This window comes from Falco peregrinus, chromosome 8, assembly GCF_023634155.1.
Source record: "Falco peregrinus isolate bFalPer1 chromosome 8, bFalPer1.pri, whole genome shotgun sequence".
Classification (NCBI taxonomy): Eukaryota; Metazoa; Chordata; class Aves; order Falconiformes; family Falconidae; genus Falco; species Falco peregrinus.
The window spans coordinates 44088615-44110950 of NC_073728.1; the positions used below are offsets into that span (position 1 = coordinate 44088615).

At 38.6% G+C, this 22336-nt stretch overlaps 1 protein-coding gene across 5 annotated transcripts in view; it reads left to right on the forward strand.

Moving 5' to 3' along the window:
- Positions 1-22336, forward strand: part of TANC1 (tetratricopeptide repeat, ankyrin repeat and coiled-coil containing 1) — a 95998-nt gene that overhangs the window by 68789 nt on the left and 4873 nt on the right. For all 5 annotated transcript variants that reach the window (XM_055812870.1, XM_055812871.1, XM_055812874.1 and 2 more), the window contains 14 exons: positions 1017-1248; positions 2473-2639; positions 4677-5284; positions 6623-6731; positions 6949-7071; positions 7960-8196; positions 8842-9027; positions 10993-11071; positions 14545-14678; positions 15197-15320; positions 15444-15619; positions 18179-18311; positions 19171-19262; positions 21426-21572. In XM_055812870.1, coding sequence (XP_055668845.1) covers positions 1017-1248; positions 2473-2639; positions 4677-5284; positions 6623-6731; positions 6949-7071; positions 7960-8196; positions 8842-9027; positions 10993-11071; positions 14545-14678; positions 15197-15320; positions 15444-15619; positions 18179-18311; positions 19171-19262; positions 21426-21572 — 2547 coding nt within the window. The remainder of the gene's footprint in view (positions 1-1016; positions 1249-2472; positions 2640-4676; positions 5285-6622; positions 6732-6948; positions 7072-7959; positions 8197-8841; positions 9028-10992; positions 11072-14544; positions 14679-15196; positions 15321-15443; positions 15620-18178; positions 18312-19170; positions 19263-21425; positions 21573-22336) is intronic.

Sequence of the window (22336 nt, forward strand, 5' to 3'; positions counted from 1 at the left end):
TTTCACATCAGTTTCATGTGTGTATGGGAGTTTGGGATCCTTTACTTGCAGAATGGGCTGTGTGTTCTCTACAGGTAGGTTCTCAGTGTACCTTCCTTCCAAAAGCAAAATTGGGGGGGGGGGGGGGGCGGGGGGGGGGGGCGGGGCGGGGAAGGAGATAAACCGTTTGGTCTATGTATAAGCCATCTATATTCAATGATACAGGTTGAATCTGGATGTAGTCTTGCTATTTTCCATACTCTGAGAGTCTGAAGTAAACAATTTAAAAGTTACTTTTGCATTAGATAATTATGATAAGTGTGTTATTTTTTCCCTAAGCAATAAAAATAATTAATGTCTGAATTGCCTACTTTATTCAAATAGTTGTGAGGAAAACATGAGGTTATCGTTGCAGTCTTTAAGGTGACATGTATTATTCGGAAACAATGTTATGAAAGCCACTGAAGTGCAAACTTTGTATTTACTGTGAACACCAGATTTTCCTTGTGGTTTGATTTTTTTTCAAAGAAATATGGCCTATGTGATAAGTAATACACACCTTTGTAATAATCAGAATAAAGCCATTTGTCGTCTTTATCTGTTTGCTGTTATGAGGATGTCTTTAATATCTGTCTGTCATCTACTTCTGTATGATGATGATCAGATTGCTCGTCAGGTAATTACAGTGTGTGACACGATGTTGTCAGATTATAGCTAATAGGTTGCTTAGAGCCTCAAGTTATTTTTCTTGTACTACTTGGTTACTTAGCTGTTTACCCACTGTATCCAAATGGCATGAACTCAGATTACTATGTTTTGCTGCCAGAATCTGACATTTTGATGTCTTTTCCTCTTTGCATGCCCTACAAGGTCAAAATCTATTTATAGGCTTCTACTCTGTGTCTCTGACACAGGCCATCTGAGACCAGTTGCAGAGTTAGATTATTATTCTAACACTAAAAAGTGTTTTATACTTGAAAGAGAAATGTAGTAACATTTTATCAAAATTGGACTAATTTTTTTTTTTAATTCTCCAGGTCGTTGCTTATCACTACTGTCAAGCTGACAACACATACACGTGTCTTGTTCCAGAATTTGTGCACAGTATTGCAGCTTTACTTTGTCGTTCAAATCAATTAACAGCATACAGAGATCTTCTAATAAAAGAGCCTCACTTACAAAGCATGCTTAGCCTGAGATCTTGTGTGCAAGATCCAGCAGCAGCTTTTAAAAGGGGAGTGTTGGAACCACTTTCAAACCTCAGGAAAGGTAGGTTAAGCAGGAAGCGACTTGGAAACTGAATGTAAACTGCATCAAAAGTGGGGGGAAAAAAATCTAAGAATATGTATTTTAATGCTCTAAGAGAAATAAATAAAGCAGAGCATTCCAGAGAAAGGGATTCCTTAATTGTGGTAGTTATTTGTAACAATAATAGGTAGGTTTTGAACGGTTATTTCATGTTTTAAATAAAATTATATTAAAATACATCAAAGGTCATGGAAACTTTACATTTATTGTTTTGTCATAAAACTCAAGGATAACTTTGTGGCTTGAAGTTAAGGGTGGCATATTTGCATTAAAGGATTTTGTTTTCAGATGCTTTTGTGTTTTGCCACACTTCTGTTTTGTGATTCTCTGTGCCTAAACACCTGCAAAGTGGATGTGTCCTTTGCTCGCTTTTAAAATTGATATCACAGTTTCCCAAGAAAGCGTGTAGCATGATTTTCATATTTTTTAAAAAAAGCTATCAAACTCCTCCTTGAAAACAGCTAGCTTCGCAGTATATGCCAGCTTGAGCAGGTACTTGATACCTGGCAAGATGGGGGAGGAGATTTGCCTATGTGTGAACAGAGCATGTGTCATTCCTATGAAAACTCTTTTGCAGTTCTTGAATTTTGTTGACAGTCAACAAAATTCCTGTGAAATCCATTGGCAAATCTTACGTTTACCACTGGGATTTTCATCCTTAACAAGTGCTCAAAATGAATACTGCTGTTTTCTTAAGCTGTTGCAAAATAAACTTTTCTCCTCAGAACTGAAAGTGTAAACCAGTGCCTTTATGACTTTTGCAAATTGTAAATTTTTTTGTTTGGTAAGTCCAGTAAAGGATAAGTTTTAAGTAAATAGCAAATAATCAAAAGCAGTGTTAACTAATAGCTTAACCTATGTATGCCTTCTTCCCATATCCTTGCATCTCTTACGTTAACAGCCTTGTTCAATCTTTTAACTTTTTAAATCTGTTGTGAAATAGATCCCTAGTAGTAGTGTAGTAAAAAGCACTATTTTAAGTGATTCTTTCCACTTTTTATCAGTTTATGGCGATGTTATTTTATATCTCCTAATGTTGCTTTCAATCTCCTAAATGCTATAAGATGTATTGCTGCACATAAAGGTAATTTTTATTTCTTGACATTCCAAACTTGGGGATAAAAATATGGCACTTAATAGAAGAATTTGCATTCATCCTTTCCTTTTTTTATTTTTGTATTTCAGAGCGGAAAATTCCTGAGGAAGACTATATAATTTTGATAGATGGTTTAAATGATGCAGAATTTCATAAACCTGATTATGGTGACACAGTTTCTTCATTTATCACAAACATAATCCATACGTTTCCTCCCTGGCTGAAGCTCATTGTGACTATAAGAACTAACTTCCAGGTAAAAACAGCTTTTAACTTTTTTTTTTTTTTACCCTCAAAGACTAAGTGATCTTTTATATTGGTGCAGCTGCATTATTATGAAAAATACTGGGTTTAGAGGAATTCAAAGTAAAGTCTCTTGGTCTTTTTTCCTTCCTTTGTTATTGCATGTTTATTTACAGTACACAAGTATGATACCAGGGGCCCTTTTTGTTTTGAATCTCTTTCCTCAGTAGGCTAGTAGAATTGCTAATAAAAGAAGTCGTGAAATCTGAGTATGTTTCCTTGGCCTTCAAGAGTGAAATGGGCAAATGAATGGTTGAAAGCTTAAAAAAAATAAAAGTAATTAGAAGCCCATAGTGATTTTCCCTTTGGTGTTTACTTCTTGGAGTGTATTTCTGCTAGTGTTATGCTCTGGGTTTTCACTTTTGAGGAAGGGATAAGCCACAATTCCACTATCTGTGTTGATGAGATTGATTTCTGGCCTTACTACCTTTGATCCCTCTGCATCTCTTCATCTCTCTGAATCCAGCCTCAAAACTTCTGGTTAAAGCATTTTGTCAGAATTAAGCAGCTAAGAGATACTTGCAAGTATCCCGAGTGCGTTCAAGCAAGGACATACAGAATTCCCATTGTTCTGCGCTGGGCAGTAATGTTCTGAACAAAGTTCTGGTTTTGTTTTCAGCACTAGTCAGGCTGTTTAAAGCCTTCAGTTAGCTTCAGTTGAAAAAAAGCAGCTGTGTCTGGTTTAGTCATCTACCGTATCTCTGACATAGCACCCTTTATATATTTCAACAATGCTTGAGATACAGCTCTGCCAGTCGTACGCTGCTGCTTCACTAGGCATCTTGCACTCTTAAAGACAGCTTGAAGGAGGACCAACTCCAGCTCTGTAGTAGCTGTTTCCTAATGCAGTCAGGAGTATATCTGGAGAGAAGTGGACAGATTACTCCAGAGTTACTCTGTGTACCAAGCTGACAAGGTGCAAGACAGTGGTGGTGTGGAGTTGGATGTGTGGTGGGGTTGGACTCTGTGACCTTTAAAGGTCCCTTCCAACCCCAGCTGCTCGATGGCTGTAAGTCTGTTTTGACCATGTTGAAGTGCAGGTGTGCCTCAGAACAGCCTTCTGAGAGTTTGTTCTGTATCTGCCTTCTTGCTACTAGGACTCTGAACATTTAACTGCCTGCAGAGTTGAGTTCTCAACTACATTTTTATTTTTAACAAGGAATTTCTGTAGTAGAGACTGTTTCTCCTCAGGAGAAGTGTGCATCTGCGATCAAAACATTTCACTGGCCTGAAAGTTCAGCTTTTGAAATCCACGTGACTACTTTAAAGGGGAATTAAGAGTTCTTTTTTAGGTTGTGAGGTTGTGAAAGTTTGTTAAACACTTCTGATATATGCCTCTATGTAAGAAGTTTTAGGTCTTTCGGATTTTTATTTACATAAACATAAACGTGTTCCGTGAACATAAAAATGTGTTTGGGTGAACCTGTGGAAGTGCCTGTGCCATACCTGGTACTTGCCTTGAACTAAATGGGACTTCGTATGTGTGGGTGGTACCTTTCTGGCACATTGTTATGGGAAGATGTTACAATGAGGAGATTCTCTTCTGTTTTGTCATTTGTGGTATTTCTTAATAAATCATTCCTTCTTAATTGATCATTCCTTCTACCTCCCCCCTTTCCCCTGGCCTGTCCAATTCTGGGAACTGTTTCATGGTCCCTTGAGTCTAAAGTGATCATTGCTGTAGATCCTCCCCTTCAGCTGCCTTGCTGTGCTTTGTCAGTAAAATATTTGAGACCTTCCTATGAAAAATGATGCAATGTAGAAATATTGTTCTACCTGTTACGGGGGGCCAATATTTGCGAAGCTGTTGCAGAGATACTGAATTTCTTTGTAATTTGTCTGGTGCTCTTTACAGAACAGAAATATAGCAAAAAGATGCATTGTTGAGTTTTCAAGTGCTGGAATACTGTAATGCCTGTGTGGTTTTGTTTTTGTTTGGTTGGTTTTTGGTTTGTTTTCTTTCTTTTTTTCCTCTCTTTCCCCCTCATAGGAAGTAGTAAGTTCACTGCCCTTTATCGCAATATCCCTGGACAATTTTCCAGACAACAAAGAAATTCACGATGACTTGAATGCTTATATTCAGTACAGAATTAATAACAGCCAGGAAATTATAAACAACCTATCTTTAAATGGAAAAGCTGATGCAGCTATTATTGGGAAAGTGAGTAACCACCTGATCATGAGAAGCCTGGGATCTTACCTCTATTTGAAACTCACTCTGGATCTTTTCCAAAAAGGTCACCTAGTAATCAAAAGTGCAAGCTACAAGGTTGTTCCAGTGTCTCTATCAGAACTGTACTTACTTCAGTGCAATATGAAGTTCATGACAAACTCTGCTTTTGAGCGAGCCCTGCCAATATTAAATGTGGCACTGGCATCCCTACATCCCATGACAGATGAACAGATTTTCCAAGCTATTAATGCAAGCCAAATAAGTGGTGAACAACAATGGGAAGACTTCAGCCAAAGGATGGAAGCCCTTTCATGTTTTCTGATAAAAAGACGTGACAAAACACGTATGTTCTGCCATCCTTCCTTCAGGGAATGGCTTGTTTGGAGAGCAGATGGTGAAAATACAGACTTCTTATGTGAGCCAAGGTAAATGAAACCTGCAGTAAATCATGTTCAAATAACTGCAATTATGTTTTATATAATTGGTTGCAACAATTGGTGAGAGGAAAGAGTAAAGTTAAAATACAAGCATGCCTGATTTTTTCCAAAATGAAAACTTTTATATGTTTAGAGATAAGCTTGACCAGAAGTATCAGAGGTTACAATACATAATTGACTTTGTAGAACTTGCAGATTTGCATTTAACTTTGCTACCTTTGTGAAGAAATGAGAGTACTGTGGTGTTATTGATACAGTAAAGTTGTTGACAACTACGTGCAGCAGCACTTCGTCTATTTAGAGTGCAGGAATAAAAAGAACAGGTCATTTGAGCTCTTTTAAATGTAAAAATATTAAGACATTTCATTCTATAATTATATTCTCATGGCATTGTTTGTTCCATCTCACCTTCCTTTACTTGACATGAACGAGTTAAATTGGAGACAATAAGCTGCTGTAGCACATTCACATTCATGCAGTCCATGTCTTCCATTTTTCTCATATTCTTCAGAGTTTTAGTTTTTTTGTTTTTGCAAAACAACAAAAAATGCTGACATTTGAAATTATCACTGACCCAACACTTCTTAGAGTGGATTTAACAAGAACAGTTCGGCAGGTGGAATTATCAGGGTTGCAGACTGTTTGGCCCCTACCATGGGTGCTCTAACAGAAGGTGGAGTGTTACCTTGTTGTACTTAAAGCTTCTGTTTTTTCAAAGTTCTGTTCAGAAATCTCTGAAGGTGGGGCAAGAAGCCCCCAGAATTTCATCCCCCAGATGAATAGTCTAATTAGCATATGGTTAATTGTCCAGTTCCAGTATAAAGTCTGATTAATGTATAGTATATGATAACCTTGTTGTCTCAGGGTTATGCCATTTCCACTGTTGCCTAGAATACTGACCACTGACTAATGTAGATGAAGAATTACTAAATACACATTTTATCTCTAATATCAGAAGGATTCAGATCTTCTTGAAGGATTAGGTTTTATGTAAGGTACCTGCAGTCTCTCACAAGACATAAGGGGAGAAGTATGCAAATGTATTCTATGGTGCTATGGAATCTGTGTCCAAACCTGCATAGGTGCTGATGTGGGCCGCTTGTGAGGTGACAGTCGAGAAATATTAGGAGTAGGTTTCAACTTTTGAAATTTGCTCTTTTTCTCTTTGCGTCATTTCATTATGGCAAGAATTTTGTTTAGATGTAATGGTATGTTTCAGTAGTCTGACAGAGAAAGTTGAGCTATTGTAACAGGCATGCAGATGTGTTAGGATATTGACTGAAAGTATAGTTATGAAAGCATTTCTCTCTTAATCCTTTTTACTAGGAATGGACATGCTCTACTGGCTTTCATGTTTTCTCGACAAGAGGGAAAGTTAAACCGCCAACAAACTATGGAACTTGGTCATCATATACTTAAAGCTCACATTTTTAAGGTAAAGCTTACAGCTTAATAGGTTTTATGACTTATTCATTTAAATACATCTTAGAGATTCTCCTTTGAGTTGCTTTACTAGTTTGTTAGAAGCTTATGCAAAATACCTGGTAGTGCTAACAAACAAAATTGTTACTTCTCTTTATACTCACAAATTATAGATATAAGTAGCATTTCTAATCCTATAGAGAGATTTCCTGTTATGTCGTTTCTGTTAGGGTCTCAGTAAAAGAACTGGAATTTCTTCCAGTCATCTTCAAGCCTTGTGGATTGGTTATAGTACTGATGGACTGTCTGCAGCCCTTGCTTCTCTGAGAAACATCTATACACCCAATGTGAAGGTAAGAAAATAAGCATTCATGTACAACTGGTGCTTTCATCTGCTGCTGTGGCTGTAACTCTGTTGATGAATGTTGAAATTAATGTAACCCTTTAGAGGAAAAAAGCCACCACTATGCATCTGTAACTGAACTCCTTTATCATGAGCCTTCACCTACTTTTTTAAGCTGTTGTTAAAGCCCATCTCAGTTTTCCTTCATAGTTTTGATGGGAGAAAGGGTTTCACCCTGATTCTGATGCAGTAGCATAGGTAAGTGTGTAGATGCATTTTCAGGGGGGCAGATGCACCACCTGATCTGCTGGGCAGATATCAGCTGTATTTTCTTTTGTGGGGAAGTAACAAGGGAATTGCAAAAGGGGAAGTACTGTAAGAATGGAAGGGTGCAAAATTCCAGAACTTTGCACTATTATTTGAATCCCTGGATTATGGATAGGGAAATTCAAGTTGACAAGTTGCAATTTTGGCCAGCTGCTAAGCCTTTTGATTGGAAATTTGCATTTACGTGGACACAAATGCATGCTCTGATAATTTTTTGGAGATTGCTTTTTATACAATCTGGTTCTGTATTAATGGGACTAGTTACATAAATCTGCAGAGTAGCAGCAAGTCACACAGATGAAATTGTGGTGAGAGAGTAGTGAGTTTCAGGGGAGAGGTGAGTCTTCTGTCAGGAGTACATTGTTCAGTAATACAATAATCAAATTGCTAACAGATTATTTTAAGCCTTCATATTGCTATACGTGTGATAAAATCAATGTCTGCCAATAAAGTCTGCATCAATATTAGGGAGTAACATGTGAGTACCTGAATCAAGATGTCAGAGTCGCATAATAATAATAAATTCAGACAAATGTGAGGAAAAAATTGTTGTGTTGAAATTATATTTTAGGTGAGTCGGCTGTTGATCTTGGCTGGAGCAAATGTGAATTATAGGACTGAAGTACTAAATAATGCCCCAGTGCTGTGTGTCCAGTCGCACCTTGGACATGAAGAAGTGGTCACTCTTTTACTAGAATTTGGAGCTGCTATTGATGGAACTTCAGAAAATGGGATGACTGCACTTAGTTATGCAGCCGCTGCAGGTCACATGAAGATAGTTTCACTGCTGTGCAAAAAAGGTGCAAAGGTAAGCTGATGCACAAAGATGGCAATGTTTGCAGCCAAAAAAAATCATGCAAAGGGCTAAGAAAACTGTTGTGGATTATGTAAGTATATAATTAACACACGTAGACTTGGAGCAGGGTGGTGGGGGAGTCCAGAACATCTCCACAGACTTCCATGAAGCATTTTCCATGTGCCATCATGACCCTTTGACCGTCCAGCCAATTTTGGATCCACCTCACTGTGCACTTACATAAGCTGTACTTCATCAGCTTATCCACGACTGTCTTATGAGAGACTACATCAGAAGCCGTAGTAAAGTTGAGGTAGACAACATCCACAGCTCTCCCCTCATCTACCAAGCCAGTCCCCTTGTGGTAGGAGGCTGTCAGGTTGGTTAAGCATGATTTCCCCTTGGTAAACCCATGCTGACTACTCCCAGTCACCTTCTTGTCCTTCATGTGTTTGGAAATGGCTTCCAGGATTACTTTTTCTATCACCTTCCCAGCAACTAAGGTGAGGCTGTTTAGTTTGTAATTCCCTAGATCTTCCTTCTTGCCCTTCTCAAAGACAGGAGTGACATTTGCTGTCTTGCAGTGCTCAGGAGCTTCTCCTCTCTGTGGCCTTTCACTAGGCTTTTTAACTCTGAACAATTTCTTTCCCAATGCAGGCTGACTGGGTAGACAAGAAAGGCCAGTGTGCTTTGGTCCACAGTGCATTGAGAGGGCATTGTGATATCCTTGAGTACTTGCTCAATGTTGTTTGGCTAACTCCTTCCCAAGAACAACATTCACTAAGAAAAGGCCAGGCACTGCAACAAGCTCTAACAGCAGCTTCCAGTATGGGACACTGTCAGGTAGGTTGGTAGTTCAGATATTTCCAAATCTGTTTGAATTTATCAGAATTGTACAACTGTGCTTGCAGCTATTTTGAAAAGAGGTTTGGAAGGCAGCGCTATTGAAACTGCTGATATTTAAAATAGTAGGCATTCTTAGCTGCTGTTTTAAATGCTGTAGTCAATTGTCCAATAATATTATTTGCTTCAGTATTTGTTTATACGTAACTTTCTGTGTACTTTTTCCTCTCTGTTCCTGGAAGTTGTTCTAAATCTTTAGTGGCAATGATGATATTCTGTATCAGTGATCCAACCTGGTATGTTTCTGCTTCAGGTTGATTTTATTTTTTTTTTTCATAGTATAACAAATCATATATTGCACGTACATGCACATGCTTACCTTTTTAACCTGATGCACATGTCAAGTTATAGACTTAATTCTGCATAATGTTACTTAAGACAGAAAATTGGGATTGTGTGCGTGTATATGATAAAAGAAGGTTTCTCAGCATTACAGTATTATTCAGTAAAAGGAATGCTAGAAGTAAACACATAAGAGATGCAAAATGCTTTCGATATTTAGGCGATACAACTATGCCTTCTGTTCATCGGGAAAGCAAATATTAACCTGGATGTAAAAGTAATTGGTAAGTAAAGATACTTGAATAAAGATCACACTGATGGAATTTCCTGTGAATGTATTGTAAGCAATATGTCAAAAACAGAAACTTAAAATGTCTTCAGTAAAACCATTTCAATATTTACTTCTTTTAAATCTATTTTTAATTGCTGTAAGATCAAGAATCTGATCTTTAAAGTTGTTTACATGATTCAAACATAAGAGATGTATATGTGTAGTTAATTTACTATATGATATATATAAGCCATCACTGTCTGTCAGTATAAATTTGAGGATTCTGAACTATGATTAACTTTTATGCGTAATTATGTCACTCTCATAAAAGTTATTTACTACCACTGATTAAAAGAAAGCAGTCAACTCCTGAATATCAGCAAAATAGGTCATATTAATCATAAATACCCTTACCTGAAAATGTCCATCTTTCTCTATTTTTAGGATACTAAGAAGCTTAATTCTTAGCTAGAAAAAAGACTTGTGTTTCACGAATTTTAAATAGATTATATTCCAGCATTTCAGGTTACAGAGTTTTCCATACATCGTATACAACTTGTCATACAGCCTGAAAATACTCATAGACTCTCTCCTTTCCTACCTTTGCTTTTTCCTGTAGCATCCAAAGCTTTTGCTAGTACGATTTTACTCCCTCACCTGGTTGCTGCAGTCTCTATGACAGTGTCTCCCATTAGAAAATCTGTTTAAAACAGCCTTAGAGGAGGTTTTAGTTTAATAATCTTTCACTAGCAGGTGGTTACACAACATAATTTTCTTAATAAAATAAAAACACAGAAAAACTTAATTTATAACTCACCTCAACTTTAAAAATTAGCCTGTAACAATGTATGCTTAAACCATTCTGTGAAGAATTTTTGAAAACAGCTAAGATCTAAACAACGTAAAATGAAAAAAAATTGGTATTGTTATTTTACAGGGTGTATGCAAATGTTCTGGTTTTTCCCCTTTGTTTTAGACAATGTGGAGCTTCCTTACTGAACTGGGATGCTTTGTTTTTATTTTTGGCATTGTTTGTCTTGATTATTCTGTTATATGTAGGTCACACAAGAGCTCATTAAATCATCATCATGCAAAACACCGTGAACCAATTAACAGAAGGGCACTGGGCTGTTTTTTTTTAAACTGCTTTTCATAACTTTCAGTCATCTTCAAGTTATACTAAAAATCATACTGAACTAACTCTGATGGATTGTAAACAATATTAATTTTCTTGGATTCATATGCATGGAGAGAGAAGCACTCTCAATTGTTTTAAACCCTTTATCTATTGCTATTTCTTGCAAGTGACTGCTGGTTTTTCTGATCCACCACATCTCTGCTGTTTTTGACAGGTCATTTCTTATATCTTGACAATTGAAAAGGATCATGAAATAGATATCAATGACACTGATGACTTGTGGGGAGAAACAGGTATTTCCTTTTGCATATTTTCCCTAATTAGACTTGCTCATTTAAGAAGTAAGAGTTTTTAATTTTGATTTTTTAAATTTAATTTTCTGTGATAGAAGTCAAGGGGAAATACCAGATTTAATAATAAAATGCAGTTTATAAGTAAGTACAGAGTCATGTACTGACGTGTTATATTAAGATTACTGTAAATTGCTGACTTCTAATTAAATTTAAAATTTTCAGTGGAAATAAAGTGCATCAGGCTTCAGTGTAGAATTTTATAGGATTATCTGTTTGAGAACTTTTTGAAAAATCTCATTTGTTTGCAGGAAATGCTAGGCATTTGTTCTAATGAGGCAATGGATGAAAAGACATGCCTTTATGTAAGGGAAATGGCAAATATTTTTTTAAAGACAGACTGTAAGGTGTGCAGCCTGCAGCTGAAAGTTTCCCTGTTTTACCATATGAGTAGCATCTCAATTTAATTTAAACAGTGGAGATTGCACAAGCAAGTGGGAAAGCAGTCTCTTTTAATGATTGTCAGTAGCCTCTTCACATACTGGAGGAGCAAATGTTCTTTATTCCTATGCATATACAAAACTCTTGTTGCAAAGCCAATGAATTCCAGAAAACATACATCTGTTTCTAAATCAATTTTCCTTTAATATTTCCTTGTCAATGTTTTGTATTGAAATTCTCGGTTAATGTATTGGGAGCCTTTACTCATTAAGTGCATGCTTCCTTATACAGTCCTAACTTGGGATGGAGGTGGAGGTCTGAGTCCCTGTGGCACTTCTGTGCTCTCTGAGATACAGAGTAGTAAGTTTGGGACAAGAAAAACACGTAGAGTGAGTCAAGGTAGCCACAGGATTAGCATTACATGAAATACTACTCTGATTATCGAACATAAATTTATCTGGAAAGGATGCTAACTTAGGTGCTGCTGGAATCTTCGCAGTTTTGCGTGTGTGGGTGGACTTACATTTGCATTGTACTGCATGGTTCTGTGGTGTCTATTTTGTAAACGGGATCATGATACGGAACTGGGTAGCGATAAAACGTAGAAGTATGAGGCAGATGGAGTGAGGGACCGTGTTTTGTGAGTTGCTGTTCTGGAAAGGGAAGATCCATCGCACCTTAAAACAGCATAGAACAACCTTAAAGGTCATTCCTGTTCATTCAGTAATATGTTCAGGAACAGCTTGTTTCTGTTCATGTATTTGTGCTGCTCTTAACCTGCTTGAGTCCTAAGTTGGTTCCACTCATAGCAGAGGCTATTTCAATATCATTTTGCATTGTGAGTCTTCTAGAGGGAAGGATGACTAGAGATCATAATTTCCATTCCCAGTATTTTATCACATTAATGTAGATGAAGGTCGTGTTCCTGTGAAGTACAGGCTCAAGGCAGGTTAAATAGCAAATTAAAGTGGAGCAGATAAAAAAGTCACATAACACATGAGAAGGTGTAGGGGTGGGAGAGTTTTAAGTTTAATTCTCTAAATTTCCTTAGTTTGCCTTTTCCAAAGTCCATGTTACTCTCTCTTGGCTGCAGAAGACAATCTTAGGTTAAAGACATCTCTGAGATGTTTCTCCAGCCTCATCTGTTCTATACAGATTAGCTAATTTGGAGCATTACTTACTGTCTAGTAAAAGTGGTAGAAAATAGCATCATTTTGGCTGCTGTCAACTTTTGCAGAGTACCATTAGGCTGATCAGAGGGGAGATCCTTTTGAGCAGAACAGCTGGAATTCCTGAGCAGGATTTAGTGGTGATGTTGTTTAAACTGACTGGAGGAATTGGTTAGTTGTCCTATACCTGGATAAGGTATAGGGAGTTATATTGTTGCTGTAATGTTAGTTATGCCATGAGTTAAAATTGCTGGTACTGACAGAATAAAAAATGTGAAGTTTTTGAACAAGATAGTATGTTTTGCCTTTAATGTTAATATCTGTAGCAGTTACTTTCCAGTTGTTCAGATCTAAATAGTTGAAGTAACCGTAACGTAATGAAGTACCAGTGAATGAAGAGTGAATGGGTTGGATATTGTTTAAAAAAACCCAACACAAACCCAAACTACTTCCTGCAGTGTTTGTAATTTCATTTATCATCAGCATTCAATGGAATTTTAAAAAATTCCACTTTATCATGTTTGAAAATGCTGAAAAATGAGTAACAAGAAATTCAGGATTTGACCCACATCTTATTGGAAAATATAAATTGTTAGGATTTAGAAAATGGAGGGATGAGTCCTTTGCTGATTTTTGCAGAAGTTAGTACGTGAACCCATTTTCTAAACAGCATTAACACTACTGATGACACTACCAACACAAACAACAACCACAAAAAGTTTTAATTTCAAGCTCCATTTAAAACACACAGTAAAATGTAAGAGGGGAAAAATCATGATGGGGAAAATATTTTTTTTTTTTCAACCTCCATGAGTGTCACAGTGAAAAGCAAGCAGTATAACCAGCTATAGGAGAAGGTGGCAAGCTGTTTAAGTGTATAGCCTTACAGCAACACTGCAGCATTATGGTACTGAGTAGAATCACAAAGTATTAGTGCCAAATGTGTGGCAGTTACCTGCTTTCTCACAAGCCCCATATTGTGAACATAGATGTGCTTTAGTTTTCATCTTAAGAAATTGTGTTGGGCTGCTCCATCCAGCACGTGGGTGCGCAGGTGTGTATGCAGTTGCAATACTCTGGTGTTTTCAGCCAGGGCTGAAAGGGTGTCTTCTGATAGTAGCATCTATCTGTTTAAAAGTTGCAAGGTTATGGCCATAGGTCAAGAGCACTCTCTGTTGACTGCATACATTGTTCAGTTCAAAGAAAGACTTGTAAGGTGAACTAGAATGTGGCTGTCTTGTGTACTGGGAAACGTATGGCAGTCCCTGAGGTCTGGAGCAGGGTTAACACACAGGAACTAGAACCATTCATTGATAACTTACTGTGGTTTTCACCATGAGAAACAGAGGAAACCATTCTTAAGCAGTGCAGAATGAAGCTAAATTGTCCAAGAATACAGACTTTCTGCAGGTAGCTAAATATCTGATATTTGGCAATACATCACTACTAGGGACTGAGTAAAAAGTACTTCCTAGAACTTGATTTACCTTTGCTGAACCCCAGAACTGTTACCATCTTCACCTTTGGGAAGGGCCTGATGGAAAGAGGTGAAATGAAAATGGAACTAGAACAGGCTAGTGTGTTTATCCAAAATTTTCATTATGATTCCTTTTAACCTACAAACTGTGCACGTGGTACAGTTGTTATCTTGGAGAATCATCTCTTTATTTACCAGAGAAAGTCTCTGGCTTATTGACTTAACCTGATTCTGTCTAATCCATTTGAGTCTGAGAATAGTTACGAAATAGTTGTGGAGCAGCTGAGTTGAAAACACTGGGGATTTGGTAACTCTCACATAATGTGCATATGCGAAAAGATGTGATAAACCAGCTGAGAGATGATGTTGATGAAAATGCTTTCTTTTAGCCCTAACAGCTGCAGCAGGAAGAGGAAAACTGGAAGTCTGCAAGTTACTTGTTGAACACGGAGCCGTTGTGACGAGAGCTAATAGGAGGGGGATTCCTCCACTTTTCTGTGCAGTACGGCAGGGGCACTGGCAGGTCTGACACATCTTCACGAATAAAATGGATTCCTCTGGGAAGCGGTCCTTGATTCCTGCCATCTCTAGTCCTATAATAAATTAGTGTAAATTTTCTAATACACATTTGCGTCACCTTCAAAGGGATGTGTTCAGAAGCTCACTTCTTAAGTTATTAAAAGTGATACAAAGGATTTGAAAGTACATCAGCTGCATGACAGCCTTAGTCATAATATACCTGAAAAGTAGCACGTGGGCTGTAAAATGCTTTGTTTCCTAGACCAAGAACAGAGGCGATTTCAGATTCTCCGTGCTGCTGATGCATTAATGGAGAGCAGACCTTAGGGTCAGGAGCCTTCCTCATGCTGGCCACTGCTGTCAGGAGAAGGCCCTGAGCTGCAAACAGTTAGCTTGAGCTGCACAGGATTTCTCAATGATTGCTATAAGTAACTCCTTAGTCCTCTTCTTTAAAAGTTCAAGCTGTTCTGGCTAAGGTTTAAATCTACCAATTTACTTTTAAATTGCTATTTTCTATTTCAGATTGCTAAACTTCTAGTGGAGCATGGGTCTGACGTGAATTTAAGTGACAAGCAAGGGCGAACTCCACTTATGGTGGCTTCTTGTGAAGGACATTTGAGCACTGTGGAATTTCTGCTTTCTGAAGGTAGAAAATAAACAGTGGTTCAAGGTTGCACCTAGCTGTACCAGAGACTGCACCTGTGTGAGTTATGTAGTTTTGTTTATTAAACAGGACATCTTCCTAACAAAGTTAACTTTCGCTTTACAGGTGCAACCATTTCATCTCTGGACAAAGAAGGATTGACAGCTTTGAGCTGGGCATGTCTAAAAGGCCACAGGGAAGTGGTTCATTATTTAGTTGAGAAAGGTGCAACAACTGATCAGACAGACAAAAATGGACGAACACCCCTAGACCTGGCAGCTTTTTATGGAGATGCTGATATTGTAAGTAGAACCAACAAGTAGAAATGCTACGCATGTATTGAATTCTCATAATGCAAAACAAAGATTAGAAAAAATACTGCCAAACAAAATAGAAAAGTTTGAGGAAGCAGCCTTTGAAAATTCTCTTACGCTGCTAGCATCTTGACCGCAGCTTTTACTTGGAACATGTTTACTTGGAAAAGCATTTTCTAGGTAAGGTTTTAGTACCAAGGTGGTTGTGATAGAAGTCCAGCATTATGCTGTTACATTTTACAGCATGCTGTTGTACTTCATCATGAGTGTTGTAAATCTCAAGAAAAAGTAGCGTTTACAATTTCTGTGTTGGATGAACTGGAATTGGGGAGGAAAAAAACCCCAAAAACCCCTGTGGCACATGAAAGGAAAATATCTTTTTTCTGCAGACCTGTCAAGGTAATCTGACATGGTCCTTGTCAGTTGGGTGTCTTAGTGGAACAGAGACACCAGGTGAGAGATGTAGGAAGAAGAATAATATTGCTAGAATAGATGAAATGCAGAAAGATTTTTCTTCCTCATCATAAGGCACCATTATTTGTCTTTGATAGTTATCTTACATGCTTTGCATGACAGGGAGAGAACTGTGAGAAATCCTTAAGCTTTTCATCTTGTGAAGGTGGCACCGAGCCCATCTCGGTGTTACTCTCCAGTCTATGTACGTGGAAAATACGAGACCTGAGGTGTAAATTCAGTTTTTCTCAGTTTGTTCCACAGGTCATTTCAGAAATACAAGTGAAGTTCCTTTTTCGGTTCTGCTCCTTTCTCACATACTGCCTTCTCCCCCTGTAATAAGGAAAACAGTACAAGAATCTAAGGCATTTTAAGTGAAGTTTTTCTGAATCTGAAATGGACCGTGCCTGTCACTGAGATCAAAAGTATACAATAATATGTCTGTGATTTAGAATCATCTCTCTTTAAAATCACAGGTTTTTGAAGTGGTTGTATATCTTTGTTCTCATGCTTCAAAACTCAGTAATTAAGCACAATTCAGAAGCCTGGCCAGATAGGAATGCATTTTCCACAGACTGCATGGAAGGGCATGCTCAAGTCTGCATGCACTATAAACAGATCCAGGAGTTATCAGGAAGCTAGAAAGAACAGCATATGCAGCCTCCCAAACTTGCTAGTGTCTTTATTTCTAGAGTTTGCATAAAACAGCAGTTCTTGAATGAAAATACAGCCATGCAGCATAACTTGCTATAGCACTGTAAGTCCCATTCGGCCTTAGTCAGAATTAACTTGAAATTGTAAATAAGCCCTTAGATCCTGTACTGGCTTTAGCAGGTTTCAGAAGTCGCATCACGGAGCTATTCCTGCTGCTGTGAGTGTTCGTAGTAACACCGGGTACCTGAAGAGGGACTTTCCTGCTGGGGAGCGAGGGGATGCCCAGGCTCCTGTACATACTTTCTGTAGGTTATTGCATCCGAGTTGTACAGGCTGCCGGTTCACCTGGCAGACTGGCCACATCCACGGTTCAGATGGCTGAACAGCCTGACCCTTGTGCCGGAGCAACAGAGGTGGAATAATGGGAATTTGGGGATCAGTCAGCAGGCCAGCAGCTTTGAGTCTTGGGGGCCTGTTAGTGGGAAGGGATGTTAATATCTCCCTATTGTTAATACAACAGTATTTACAGATGTATTTGGGCAAGCAGTGGTTATGTGAAAGAACTGTTGTTTACATCAAACCTGCCATTGCTGTCATTTCCTAGATATTGCGCTTCTGATTAGTGTTGCTGATGGACAATTACTAGAATTACTCCATTTTCTGGATGCTTGACGAATGCTTGGTGGAAGCTGGCGGTGTCTGGCAGGCTTATTTTGCTTTCTTAAACTTTCTTATTTGTACTTGCTGCATTTTACATTCGCTGCATTTATGACAAACTACAGTGTTAGACTGCTGTAACAAATGGTTAAGAAATGAATAACATTTAAAAAAATGTGGTTTTCTTTGTATAGAACAAGAACCGTAAGTTGTATTTTCACTGTTTATGAGAACATTGTAAAATCTGACCTTACGCACTTAGGAGTCCGTGTGTTTTCTGTTCACTGCGTGTCTGTGGCGTTGTGCACCGTACTGGGAGCATGTGCTGGCACCGCGCTTCGTGCTGGCACTGCTGCCGTACGGCACAGCTGAAGCTGAAGGTGCGGGGCATGCGCTGCGGCTGGGCGCTCCCCAAGGCCCGCTGCCCCTACGCTTGAGTTGCTGTGTCTGTGTACGGGCAGGCAGGACGTGAACAGCGGAGGGAACAAGCATAACATGTTGGGCTTAGTGCTTTTTGACACAGGTACTTCCAGGAATTTTGGGGGGGGGGTTTGTATATTTGAATACAAAGGGCGCTGCAGCCCTTAGGTGCAGTTTGATGGTGTTTCCACACTGTGTTGTCTTCAGTGGATGCAGTTCAATGGATTTAAAGCGGCTTTAGCATACACTGGAGTGTATATTCAGTATACTTCAAGGAAGATTAGGCAGTAGCTTGAAGATTTCACTGTTCTGCCTCTTCTGCCAGAAAGAATGTTACGAGGCTTATCTTGTGTCTTTTCACAGGTGCAGTATTTGGTAGAAAAAGGAGCGATGATTGAGCATGTCGACCACAGCGGCATGCGGCCACTGGACAGAGCTATAGGATGTCGTAATACGGCAGTAGTGGTTATGCTACTCAGAAAAGGAGCTAAACTAGGTGAGTAAAACTATCCTATACTCGGGAGAAACAACTGAATATTTACTTTGCTAGAATTACTGTAATTTCTGTAAAATAGATTAAATAAGTGAATCTTGAAATGCACTCTAGGTTTTTGCAGGTTGTATGTTTGCAGATGCCTGCTCAAGAGAAATCAATTTTTCTTTTAAAGGCAGACTCTCAAGACTCACTTCAGAAGTGAGGAAAAGCAAGTAATTTTATTCTTTTCCTTTCTCCAGTGTATGTTGATGAGGAGGTCTGGAGGAGTCATTCTTTATGCAGTTACTCTATCAAGATATACTTAAACAATAAAATTATTATTATGCTATTAGTGATGCTTAATTCTGACACTATCAATGATCTAGATTAAGAAGTTTTAAGTTTTAATAATGTTCTTCTAATAAATTGTAGAATCATGGTTTTGCAAAGGGTGGGCAAAAAATATATGTCCAAATGCTCTATTATCAGTAGGCAAGTAGATGGTGCAGGTGTGTACATGATAATTACTGTTAACTATAAATCATCATTTATTATTATTTAGTTACTAAGTATGATCAAATATAGATCCTTGCTTGGGCCTGAATTTTACCAGGACTTTCATACTGTCCTATAGTGGTTTTTGACCAGGGGTGAAACGAACTGGACTTTTTAATATCTGGATGCTATCTATGTGGGGGCAGCAGGGCACAGGTATGGGTATATACGTATTTTAAATACATGTGCACACACTGCTGCTAATAATTATAATTCCATGCAGGTGGAATATCTACTGAAATAGGACTAGCCTTTCTAGTGTTAATAGATATCAGAAACACACTTTCTTCCCTTTTGTCACAGATCCTTAAATTTTAACTTGCAGGAAATGCAGCATGGGCAATGGCCACCTCAAAACCAGATATCCTTCTTATTCTGCTACAGAAACTGATGGAAGAAGGAAATATGCTGTACAAAGTAGGTAGATTTTTTTTTTTTTTTCTGGTAGCAGAACATTGGAATTCTGCCTGAAGATAGATTAATACCTCTTTACAGCTCCTTTTCTGTTCAAGCGAGGTGTGTACTTGCACATCCTCTCATGTTGAGAATGAGACCAAGAAATCTTGAGAACCCTGGGAAAGAATCATTGAAAAATCCTGTGTAAAATAAATGAAAATTTAAAGATAGAGAAGTACTTTTTCTTTCTGTTGAGCAAGGTGCTCTGGGAGCATTTGTAGCAGTCAGTTGCTTCGTAAGAGCAACTCGGAATGTAAGGTGCTCATTTGAAGGTGCCTTGTGGAATTAAGTGACATTTAGGCATATCCTTTTCCTCAGGGATAATGTTCTTTTGTATGCTATTTAAATGTGTAGTGAGGAAGGTGACAGCTTTTTTGATACAGTCTTTTTACCTAGTGGTGATACGTTGCTCAGAAGAGGGACTGGAATTATTTTTGTAAACTGGTATAAACACCTGTGTTATTTCACCGGCGCAGCATTTAAGGTCTGTTCTAGCTAGAAGACTTGTAATTTGTAGGGGTTTTTAATAAAAGCCTTCAAATATGGGAGATAAGGTGGCAGATACTTGTTCTGTATCAAATAGCTTTGCACAGTAAAGAAGAGACACCCTTGAGACTTCGCCATCATGAATGAGGGTTGGACCTGCTTAGCTGCTTCCAACCCCGTATAGCAGTCTTACAAATTATCTGGATGTATTTGTAAGTTCATTGATCCTGAAATGGGTTTGGAGCTTTATATCCAAGCAGGTACCTTTAAGCATGGGACATCTTTCAGCGTAAAGGGTGATGGATTTTACACTACAAAGGCAGTCCTGTCATTCCTGGGAAGCCTCTTTTATGTCCCACTTCTCTAGCAGTGCATTGAATGCCACTCATTTATGGCTCAGGAAGAAGGTGCCACCGTGTCGCCAGCACCAGTTCATTTTCTTCAGTTTCTTCTCAAGTTGCAGGTGAACCTTGCCTGGACTTTGAGACCACGGAGTAATACAGCAGGACTTGGAACTAATATGTGTCACAATTTGCTACAAGGGGTTAAATTCCCTGCTGGTATCTATTTTTAGAGTGCTTAATTTTATCATAGTAATTTGAATGGACTTGTTAGAGCTATGATATGTCTGTTCATTAAGCTTTTTCCAATATACTTTTGAGTGTTTTAAATGAACAGTTGTTTTGCAGAGTAGCACATGTTTGAGCATGCTCACAATATGCAGTAAGTACTTTGCAGCTCTCCAGCTGAATAAAATAAGATAAACCTTAAATATTTTCCTTGCTAACAGTAAATTTTGATCACTTTGAGTATTAAGATGAATTAAATAAAAAACACCCAATGTTTATGAAAAGAAATTAACTTGTTAAAATATCCATAAAGAAAAAAATTTCTTCATCTGTCAACTGCAAGATTTGCCTTTCTTACCATACTAGGAGGATTTCGGTGTTTGTAGGAAAACTGTCTGAAATCTTCAGTTTATTATGGAGAGTCTGAATATTTCCAGTGCCAAGGGCAGGTCACTCGGGCCGTCCCAAGGGACAGGTTCGCTCTCCTATCCAACCTCTGTTAAGCACTAGGAGAGTGACCTTTGACTGCTTCAGATTCATAGACTCAGTCACGCAGGTAGTGACAGCTGAGGCAGCGGCCGGGCTGCAGGTGTGTGTGCGGTGGTGTACATGCTGAACTTCTTCCTCTTTCCATCCAGCCCCTTACATTGCCAGAGCTTGTTCTGCGCCATCCCTGATACAGGATATGTTCTACTAAAGCATCTAGGCCCTAGTTTTAATCAACTACATCACTAGATATTTGATTGCCGTGTTTTAAAATAGAGTTGTACATACATGGGCATTTCTGGTACAAAGTATAGTATTAACGCAGATACTATCCTGATGAAATACCATTAAAGCTATGAGTTTAGAAACACACGAACTCTAGTTAACATGCAAGTTCACCCGTTGCGTCTGTGTGTAAGCCTAACTCATACGGTGTATGTTTAATTAAAAAAAAAAAAAAATCTGGCTCTGTTTTCCACTTGAAGAGCACCTGTTGGTAGATGTGAAATATAAACGTGCTTTTTTGCAACAGTATTGCAATATTAAGAGTTTGTGAAAAGCCTCTTGTTCCCTGAATTTGTAGAAAGGCAAGATGAAGGAAGCAGCACAGCGCTATCAGTATGCTTTGAGGAAGTTTCCCAGGGAAGGATTTGGAGAAGAAATGAAAGCATTCAATGAGCTGAAAGTTTCATTATACCTGAATTTATCACGATGTCGACGAAAAACAAATGTAAGCTCTTGCTGTTAATCTGTTGCCTCTCTGACACTGGGAATCTTGGACTTCTGTTCTACTGCATTATGGAGTTTGTACTTAGACATTGATTTTTGCTATTTTAGAATCCTTTTCACTGTTACTCCGGTTTGGGATTTTGTTGTGGCAACAAATCGGGACAGTTCATAAGATGAGGACATGTTGCTGTGGGGGATCCATTACAGTTGTTGTTATGTAATCCAGTTCTTTTGGAATGATGAACTGCTGGATGTTTTTGGTACTTTTAAAGGACTGAATGGAAAATGGCACCACTACCCTTTGTTTATTATACAGCATAACCAACTACTGTGGCTGTATTGCATGTGCTGGTTGTTTCTTGGTTCCTTCACCCGTGCATCAGATGCCTGGTTGTCACGGTTTAACTCCGGCTGGTCATTAAGTACCAGGCAGCCACTCCCCCCTCACCCTGAGGGATGGGGAGGAGAGTTGGAACGTAAAACTCGAGGGTTGAGATAAGAACAATTTAATAATTGAAGTAGAATAAAAATGAAAGAACAATAATAACAACAATGACAATAACAGTTATAATGAAAAGGGGAAGGGAGAGAATATAATCCAGAGGGAAAGGAAGAAAGGCCACGTGGTGCACAATGCAAGTGCTCACCATCTGGCAACCGATGCCCAGCCAGCCCCCAAGCAATGACCTGCCCCTCCGGCCAACCCCTGAGGTGTAGGTACCAGGCACGGCGTCCCACAGGATGGAACGCCTCTTTGGCTAGTTC